This window comes from Petaurus breviceps, unplaced genomic scaffold, assembly GCF_028583685.1.
Source record: "Petaurus breviceps papuanus isolate PSGF00001 unplaced genomic scaffold, PetGlider_PUasm1.0 175, whole genome shotgun sequence".
NCBI classification, from domain to species: Eukaryota; Metazoa; Chordata; class Mammalia; order Diprotodontia; family Petauridae; genus Petaurus; species Petaurus breviceps.
Genome location: NW_027185764.1, coordinates 25,048,489 through 25,059,150, shown reverse-complemented (window position 1 = coordinate 25,059,150; position 10,662 = coordinate 25,048,489). Strand labels below are relative to the sequence as shown.

At 40.5% G+C, this 10,662-nt stretch overlaps 1 protein-coding gene across 1 annotated transcript in view; it reads left to right on the top strand.

Moving 5' to 3' along the window:
• The first annotated feature begins 1,568 nt into the window (after window positions 1-1,568).
• The window catches only part of VWA3A (von Willebrand factor A domain containing 3A), a 70,356-nt gene continuing 61,262 nt past the window's right edge, over window positions 1,569-10,662 (top strand). The window contains 2 exon segments of the mRNA XM_069085362.1: window positions 1,569-1,633; window positions 2,101-2,221. Coding sequence (XP_068941463.1) covers window positions 1,569-1,633; window positions 2,101-2,221 — 186 coding nt within the window.

Here is a 10,662-nt window from a genome sequence, read left to right as displayed (position 1 = left end):
AATAAAAGAATTTAAGCTGAAGGCTAAGAGAGTTAATGGTCACTAATGGCTTAATGTTTCTCCCTTCCAGGTAATAATTTTAATTGTATCCAAGGCTGACAATGCCTTAATCCAAAAGAGTGATTAATGGTCAAATTTTCAGACTCATTGAAGACAGTGGGAGTGATATTTTTGGACAAAGTGACTTTTTGGTACCCACCTTCCCCTGTGCTTAGAGCCTTTCTTATATCCTTGCCCTTTCCAATTCCTGCTATAAGTGTACTTTGAGACTGAGGATCTTATTTTCAAAGTTATCATTCTGAATAATGTCCTCCTGCCTATACCTCCTCCCCTGTCACTTTCTGAACTTTGAAATGACAGAATTTCACATGCTGAATTGTAATCTTTAGCTCTTTCAAGGCAGGAACTGCATCTTTCAGTACTAAAATTAGGAGTATGCTAGAGCCACCTTGAAGGGACTGAGTCTGTTGTTAAATTTTCAGTGTCAGCATTTGTAAGTCAGAAATCAGCAAATGCTACAAATCAGTGTTTGATTTATTGTCTCTGATTATCGAGAATTAAGAAAATATTAATTCAAATTAAACTTAAAAGTATGTTGCACATATAGCCAATTGTTATTTACCAGCACAGCCCCTGACTAAAACCTCCCATTATTATGACATTTAACATTTTTCAGAGTTTTCATGTCCATAATCTGATTTTGTCCTCATTTGAAAAAAAAAATAAAAATCAACAAACTTGTGAGTAGACATTATCATCCTCATATGATAGCTGAAAAAACTGAGATCCAGAGATCCAGACAAGTAAAGTACTTGTCCAAGGTCTCCTAGCAGATCAGCCACAGGTTTAGGACCACAACCCAGTAGGAGACCTACTTCCTGGTACAGTACTCTTGCCAGCATATGACTCTCTCTTTTATTTTATCTGTAACTCAGTCCCTCTTGCCATTTCACCAAACTAGCAGGGGATATGGGACTTGACATACACTATGTGCTTCTTAATCAGTTACTATATGAAAAGGAAGTTCTGAGACTTCACTGGGGTTCCCAAGATTCTAAGGGAAGTTCCATTTTAGCAGTCCTAGCTTCCAGAATCCCACTTCACCAGTCTGTCGGGTGAGGTGTGACTGAGTCATCCTCACATTTTCTTAGTGCTTCTCTGAAAGCTTAAAATACGAGCATCAACAAAGATCCGAAATAAAATGCTCTGTGGCACTGAATTTAGTGTGTTTTCTCCTACCGTGATACTCTTAAAAGAACGCTAAGGATACCCAAGGAAGTCCTATGCCACATACCTTGTTTCAGAATGTTTGCCACACGGGCAGCTAGGTGGCTCAGGGCAGCTAGGTGGCACAGTAAATAGAGCACTGGCCCTGGAATCAGGAGGACCTGAAGTCAAATCCGGCCTCAGACACTTAACACTAGCTGTGCAACCTTGGGAAAATCACTTAACCCCAATTGCCCTGCCCTCCCCCTCCAAAAAAAAAAAAAAGCAAGAATGTTTGCCACAGAATATATTCACCATGTGCCGATTTTCCTTCATAGGAAACTATCTTGGAGTATTCTAAAATGGCCTCACAAATCAGAATTGGAGTCCAGATTCAAGATAATGAAAGATTTCTGCAAGATATTAGGTAAGGACCTAGCTTATCTGGGTTCCCATATGCAAATAATATTTATTCATAAGAGTGAATTGATATGGTTTTCATTTTTGTTAAGTACCCTGGAATTTTTCCACAAGAATGTTCAATGTGGAACAAATTTTAACATAAAGCTAATATGTCTTGGACTACATATGGAAGAGAGGCTAGTTACTGATATACCAAGATATCACATTATGAAAAGGTCTCCCCTATAAACTGGCCCTGAGGTATAAACTCTGGGGACTGATTCATATGTAATAGGATTTCATGAGGATAACTGGGAGAAAAACAAAGCAAATAAGAAAACTTCAGGATTATTCAAAATAAATGAAAATCTCCCCCCTTCCCCCCCCCCCCGCAAGGTTATTCTTAGGCTTGTGTGTAGTAGCATAGGTTAAATTAAGAAAACAGTGAATTGGGATTATGAGAAATGACCAAATGGAATTTCTGTTTTATAGTGTGAAAGGAAACACTGATGCAGACCTTAAGAGGCAGGTAAGTCTGCAATTTATCAATGGAAGCCCTGAGAAAACAGATAATGAATTATTGGTTTCAAACATCAAACAGACCCAGGACTTGGTAAAAAACAAAACAAAGTTATACAGCTAAGACGAAACAGTTACAAATCATATCTGAGGGGGTTGGTGGTGGTTGGAGGGTCATTTTGCTCTAAGGACCTTCCCAAATGATATACTTCAACTTAGAACAGCTGGAAAGTTGGCAAAGAAACATTAGGATAGGTGGGAGTGGGAAGAAGGGTACAGCTAACTGACTCAGGGGAAAATATCTCTGTTTAAAATTCTTTGAATTGCACCCATAGGAGAGACAAGCAATAATTCCTCCCAAATGTGTACAGACCAAGGAACTAACAAGGAGTGGGGAATCTGCAGCCTTCAGACCACACGTAGCCTTCTAGGTCCTTGGGTGCAGCCTTTTGACTGAGTCCAAGTTTTACAGAACAAATCCTTTAAGGGGATTTGCTCTGTGAAATTTGGATTCAATCACAGGGCTACACTTGAGGACCTAGAGGGCCATATATGGCCTCAAGGGCCGAAGGTTCCCCACTCCAAGACTAGCAGTATCTGTCTTTCACATAAATATGTGCCTAATAAATGTTTGCTGCTGATTGATCTGAAATTTGTAAAGTATTAAGTTAGAAGAGATGGAAAATACAGAATGAAATTCAAAACCTTTTCCTGTTTTTTGCTTTGTTTTTCTTTTTTTTTTAATTATCATTTTTTTAGTTTTAGTTTTCAACATTCATTTCCACAAGGTTTTGAGTTACTAATTTTCTCCCTGTGTTTCCTCTATCCACCACCTTAAAAGAGCGGTCCTACTGAATACCCCTTCCCCCAATCTGCTCTCTCCTATATCCTCCCCTATCCCCCCTCCAACTTTCCAGTAGGGCAAGATGGATTTCTGTACCCCAGTGCCCATATATCTTATATCCCAGTTGCATGTAAAAATAATAATAATTTTTTAAACATTTGGTTTTAAAACTTTGATTTCCAGGTTCTTTCCCTTCTTCCCTTGTCACCCAACCCTACTGGGAAGGTATTGCTTGGTTTTTCTAAGAGAGAAGGAGGCAGATTTTATTTGTATACTGAACATGAATAGAAATGGATTTTCTAATTACTTTCTCTTCTCCTAAAAAGCTAGAAAAATGCTATCTTCTTAATAGAGTAAGATATATCTATTTGCTTAAATTACTTCATATGTGGAAAAAAAGAAATTGGATCATTCACTTTTTTTAGAGATTTATTATTTCCATTTTTCACCTGTACTTCAGATTCTCCCAATGGGAAGGTTAAGAAGGCTAAAAACCTGGAATGAGATGAAGCTCGTGTCACATGAGAAACAGAGCTGTGTGTTTAAATTGGACAGTCTCCAAATGTATAAAGAGCCACAACATGGATAAAAGGGCTAATTCATTCTGTGTTGCTCCAGAGGATTGTTGGGTAGGAGTTAAAAAGAGACTGACCTTTCTCCTTGCAAAAGAAAATACTTTTTAATGTTGAGAGTCATCCAACATTGGAACAGGCAATACTTAGGACATACTGAGTTCCCCATCAAGGAAGTGATACAGAGGCTGGCTGACCATCTGCCATTGTCAAGGCTTATTATCTCCCCCATAGATTATAGGCTCTTTGAGGGCAGGGTACTATTTCCCTTTTGTCTTTGTATTAGTGCCTCATCCACAGGGACAAAGATTGGACCTGTGATTTCATTGATATAGAAAATCCCCCCCCCCCAATACAGGTCAATCAGTACCTTCTCTGAAACCTATAAATAATGTGGCTAGGGCACTGAGAGGTTAATTGATTTGTCCAAGGTTAAACAGGTGTCAGAGGAAAGATTTGAACCCACTGTCTTCCTGAATCTGAGGCTAACTTGCTGTCTACTTAACCATACTGCTTTCCAATCCAGAGTAGGCATTTAATAAATGCTTGCTGATTAAGAGGTAGGGCTAAATAAACTATAAGATGTCTTTCAACTTGAAAAAATGGCTTTGTGATTCTACAGATAATGTGTTACGCCTTGTATCCTTTTTTCTAGATGCATAAGGGAGAAGTAGAAAGAAGGGTCATCTATTCACTTTATGTTGTAGTTGCCATTTTAAATGCTTTTCTATCTCTGTAGGGCTCAAACCCTGGGATACAATCCATGGGCAATAAGAGTTAAAATATATGTATTCAATAGCACTTCTCCAGATGTTAATAATGATGCATCCATGTTCAGAAGTTTTATTGGTCATTTCTAATATGGGAAAAATGAAGGAAATATGAATAACTCTACCATGCTCAGTATGTCAACCTCAGTATGTCACCTAAGAGAAGGTGAGAATAGTGAAATCTAGTGTATATTTGATACAGGCAATCCTTGCCTGACCATACCACACAGGTAGACATAGTCTATTGATGGTAGTGATGGGGTGCTTGGGGTGTCTTTGTTTGTAACATAAGTTTGTAAAATCACATTCCCCCCTACCCCCAGCCTCAGAGCATTAACTCTGCTCCTTCCTCCTGCCAGCACTCTGCCTAGCAACAGTTCATGAACTGTTTTTCTCCCCTTAGTATAATGGCAAGCTGAACCTATGAATCCTTCAATGCACTATCTGTAAGTTAACTCCTTAGCCAATTATACACATCCTGAATCCCCATAAGCCTTGGTTCCCAACATCCATCTTGTCAAACATGACACTGATGGGTGGCAGACTAGGCACTTCTCAGTCAGCCCTAGACCACTAGCTGACATAGTGATGTTTCAAGCCTAAAACCACACCTCCATGCAGCCCCTCCCTTGGGCTATTTCCCAGTGAATTATGGGCAATATGCCTGCTCAGTTGATATTAAAAGTGCATGTTCCTTTAAGCAATGACCCCTCCTTAACTCCTCCCTAATCCCACCCTTACTTACCTAGTTAGCATAATTGACATCTGATTTAATGTCATGACTCCTTAAAAACTATACTTATGACTTCTTTAAGTTTGCAGGTTCCCTAAGAACCCCTGCCCGCTGTAAAGCATAACAATAAACTTTTACAATCCTGACTTAAAAGATTGCTTAGGGGCGGCCAGGTAGCACAGTGAGTAAGAGCACGGGCTCCAGTGTCACGATCACCAGATGTCGGGAATCAAATCCAGGCTCAGATACTTAGCACCACACCCAGAAATAACTGGCCGTGTAACCCTGGGCAAGTTACTTAACCCTGTTTGCTTATTAAAAAAAAAAAAAAAAGGATTGCTTGGGTCATATGAATTCATTCCAGACTGCACAGCAGGGACTGTGGTCATTGGAGCCCCTGAAACACCTATTCTTCTCTCCTCAGTAGGATGGAAGATCCATCAACATGTACTATTTTTGCTACTATGACCACCACTACTTTCAAATCTGTGACTACTATGCACATCAGTCCTCTGGCTAAGATGCAAACATAACTTCTATGTGGCACAGTAGAAAGAGAAAGATCTAAATCCTGATTTCCAATTCTGTTACTAATAGTGTGACCTCCTTGTCTATAAAATAAAGTGATAGACTATCAGATTTTTTTAGCATTGTTATTCTGTGACTTTTTAATAAACTTCCATTTCCCAAGGTCAGGTTGGGTCTCCTAGTATGTGGTGAATTCAGATTACCCTCTCACCAGGCTCTGAAACCTCATTTTCCCAAAACATCTAGTACCTTCATTTGGAAGGGCAGGACTAGGGGTGTACTGGAGCTGACTCTTAGGTTCCAAGAGCCCACTGGTAATTTTTCAGTCTGATCATTTATACCTCACTACAAATCAAGGCTTAATTTATTGTTTTGTGGATTATCTAGACTTCAGAAAATATTAAAGAATGTAGATTAAACTTAAATGTTAGCATGTGTGCATCCATTCTTTTTTCCAGGAGAGCTTAGTTGTTTTTCCCAGCCTACCTCTGTATTGCTCTATAAACATTGTTTTAGTTCAGCAGGAGTATGAGGCTCAGGGAATGAGATCTGGTGTCTATAGGCTAATAATTAATAATGCTAATAATAACAGGCACAGAAATAGCACTTTAGGTTTTACAAAGTGCTTTACATCTCTTATCTCATTTGAGCTGCACACCACTGAATAGGACCCCATCTTATCCTTGAACTCTTGGCAGTTCAACCCAACCTACTTGCAAAATGTAAATTCTTGTGGTAGGCAGCCAAAATTGTATTGAAACTGCTACTCTCGCTGTACCCATCATGTGGGAGGCTACATTTTCCCTTCACTTCAGCCCCAAAGTTGCATATGAATGGAGGAAGAAAGGACTGAAAGTTCCCAAGAGTAAGGAGATCTCAGTTTTATTCTTGATTCTGCAACTAACTAAGCTGGGTATCCATAGCCAAGTAATTAATTAATTAATCTCTCTGTGCCTCACTTTCTTTGTCAAAAAGAAATTATATTTCCTCTACCTACCTTATAGATTTGGACTTTGAATGGTTAAAAAAATGCCATATAAGTATGAAGTATAATTATTATTAACTAATCAAAAAGTAAAATACCACACCCTTTCAATCTATGATGAAGTTCCAGCAAAGGCAAAGGACAGAACCAAATTATTTCCAGAGGTTCTTTCCAGCTCCAGGGTTTTTTGATGAGGCATGAAGTTGCATTCAATTCAGGATAACATTCTAGCCAGAATATTTGTTGTTGAGTCATTTCAGTCATGTCCAGTTCTTTGTGACCCCTTTTGGGGGTATTTCTTGGAGTGGTCTGCCATTTCTTTCTCCAGGTCATTTTCCAGATGAGGAAACTGAGGCAAATAGAAGTTAAGGAACTTGCCCAGGGTCATACAGCTAGTAAGTGTACAAAGCCAGATTTCAACTCAGGAAGAGTCTTTCTGATTCTAAGCCTGATGCTACTAAGCCACTGCACTATCTAGCTGCTGGAAATGTGTGTATAGAAAGGAAGAAACATATTCAGAGATACAGGCAGAGAAAAATCAACAGAATTTGACAAATGAGAGATGTGAGAAGATAAGCAAGACAGAAGATTCAGAGATAATGCTTAAGTTTTGAACCTGGTTTGTTCTTGGGATACTGAAGGTGCCAACACAAGAAAGTGAAGTTGAGAGAAGAGGAAAGTTTAAGGGGTAGGATAATGGGCTCAGTGCTGAGTCTGAGGCACTAGCAGGGTGTCCAGCAAACAAATGGAAATTCAGAACTAGAACTAAGAAATGGAGTAGGAGATAACATTTTGGAGACATCTGGTTAGAGATCACCAATAAACCAACAAATATTTGTTAAGCTACTATATACTAAGCACTATGCTAGGCACCCAACAGGGGTTAGATGCTTCAGACAGATCAAGGAGAATTACTGAGAAAAGGTCATTTGATATGGCAGTTAAAAGGGCGCCGATGACCTTGAAATGAAAGAGGCAGGATCACAGAATCACAGATTTAGACCTAGAAGGGACATTGAAAGCCATCGAGTCCAATCTCATTTTACAGAGGAGGAAACTGAGGCACAGGAATATGATGGCTTGAGAGGAAGGTGAGGTCAAAAGAAAGGACTTTTGAAAAATTGTCTTTAAGACAGGAGAGACTGGGCAGGCTTTTAGGCCAGTAGAAAATGGAGTGAGTGGAGGGCTGAGCTAGTGAGGGAAGCTTGGTCTTGACAAGAAGGAGGACCACCCCTTCCTCTAGAGCAAAGGTCAAGAGGATAAATGAAGACAGATTCTGAGGTGTGGAAATTGCCTCATCTTAGTAAAGTAGGTGAAGTCCTCTACTGAAAGCTGGGAGCTGGAAGAGACAGAAGGATTGGATCAGCTTCTTTGGGGAATGTGTTGGAGGTATCATGGGGTCTTCAAGCAGAATTAGCACCTCTGGCTTGAGGGTTTGCTGAGCCCTTTCCAGGACTGTACATATACCTTTGGTGTCTACCTGGCACTCCACTCTCACCTGTGGCTCCAAGAAGCAATAGCATGCACATCAGCAACACACTGGTAAACCATCTAGGCAGATAGGCTAAGCCAGGTTAAGAGTAACCTGTGAGCCTCCCACACGTTGGTGAGTTAGGGAACATCTGTCCTAAGCATGGGGAGACTTCTTCTGGTGGAATGGGTGGATGAGAAGTGCTATGAAGGCAGCTATAGAGCACTTAGAGCTTGGTCAGGCACTGAAGACTGCAAGTTCATCCACTGCATCCTGGGCCATCACCAGATGTCTGAAGACTTTTGTCTGGTTGCTGGACTTTGATGACTCTGGAAGAGAGAGTGAGGTTGATGACTTTGTGCAGCCCTGCCTCACTTAAACCCAATTTATGTGCAAGTCAAGACATCTCCCTGTTGTGTCCTCTTCAAAATGAAGGACAAAAGAATGGGAAGCGTGATAGAACATTAGAGACAAAGAGAAGACATCCCGCAGCAGACTAGATGTTGTGAGGCTGTAGTGTTCACAGTCAGTTAGGTTTCATGACATCCTCCAGCAGTGCTTGGTAACTCAGGAGTAGGAACCAAAAAAGCAGGTGGTGAATATAAACAAGTGTCAGGGATTATTTAGCAGGGTGGGAAAAGTGGAAGAACTGGAGACAAGGAATTCCAAGGTGGAGAAACATGCCTTGCTGAATTAGGATCAAGACTGGAAGGAGGGTTGATAGACTGGAAAATAAGGAGAGATTAAATGACTGCAAGTCAGGCATTCCTCATTGAAGGAAGCAGTAACTCAATGGGAAAGATGGAAAGACAGGAGGTTATAATGAGAGAGGAATTTCAAAGACTTAGATCTGGACAGTGCCTTGCTCATAGTAGGGACTTCATAAGTGTGAACTGAACTGAATTCATTTAGAACTGGAGTAATTTTGGGATATGACTTTCCCTTATAGGTGGCTGAGGTAGAGTGAAGCTGAGAATCAAAAAATCTGAGATAATACTAACAGTAATAGTTAATATTTATATAGAACCTATTATGTGCCAGTCTCTGTACTAAGGAAGGACTTTACAAATATCTCATTTGATCCTCACAACAACCCTGGGAAGTAGGTGCTATTACAGTTGAGGAAACTGAGGCAGGTCTAGGTTAACTGATTTGCCAAGGTAAATGTCTAGTAAATGTCTGAGGCTGGATTTGAACTCAGATTTTCTAAGCCCAGTGCCCTATTCACTGTGCCACCTAGCCACCTCCCAAGGGCTACATAGTCCAACCTATACATGACTAGGAATCTCTCCTATAGCATCCAGATTCAACTTGAAGACTTCCAGGAAAGGGGAAACCCACAACCTTCCAAGGTAACCCATTCTACTTTTTAATACCTCAATTACTAGGAAGCTCTTCTATAAATTGAATTTGACTCTCTGCAACTTCCAGCAATGATTACTAGTTCTGCCCCGTGGGGCCAAGAAGAACAAGTTAATATTTCTTCTACTTGACAGCCCTTCAAATATATGAAGACAATTTCACCTCTAGGTTTCCTCTTCTCCAGGCTCAACATTCCTAGTGTCTTCAACTGGTGTTCATATGGTCTAAACGTGAGTCCCTTCAGCATCCCATCCTGCTGGAGACACTTCCCATCATGTCAATGTACTTCCAAAAATGTGGTGCCCAGAGCTGAATGAATTATTCCATACGTGGTTTGACCAGAGCAGAGTTCAATGGGACAATCATCTCTCTTAATGAAACCCAAGACTGCATGAGATTTTATTGCTATCATATTGTTGAATGGACAACCCATGGATTTGGTCCATTAGTACATGCGTCTTGAACAGATGCTGATGAGGTCTGACTATGAGTCATAGATTTTCATGGTCTCTGAAGAATGAAAGTAGAGGGGCAATGAAGAAGAACCACATAGTTGGCATGAATAAGATACTACATAATATCAATCAAGAGAATATAAAGGATGTTATCAGAGACATAGACATGTATGACTGTAAAGAAAGGAGGACCAAAATTGATGGACAGCCCATGTATCCACTCAATATCAAGAGAGCTGGGGAAAGCCCCCTCCCAACATGTTAAATGAAACCCTTTTGGATTATTTATGGGAAGACATGGACAAGAATTGCTCAAAACATGAGAGAGCCAATTGGCTTCGATCTTCATCATTGAAAAAAGCACTTATATTGATGATTAACCAATTAAGTAATGCTTATTAATCACCTACTATGTTCCAGGCTCTGGGGGGTACAGAGGCAAACATGTTCCTGCCCTTCAGGAGCTTACACTCTAGGAGGAGGCAGTGTATGCATAGATAATCATAGCAGTGTCATAGAGGGGCTGGACTACTGCTCCTCGGGTGGCCCCCACCTTGAGTGGAGTCTGTCTTCTACAGCCACTCCTCTTCTCCCCCCAGGGGGAATGACTTTCTCTGTAGTATCTTCCCTGGGCTCCACTCTACAGAGGGAATTCCCTTTAAGGCTCTGTGGAGTAAGACTATGAGGAAGGTAATATAACGCAGTATACTCACCCCACAGGCCCTACCAGGCAGAAACTACTTCTGCCTTCCTTTGGCCAAAAGGAAAACCTTCAACATGCTTTTGCCTTGCTTTGGAAAGTTATGGAATATAAA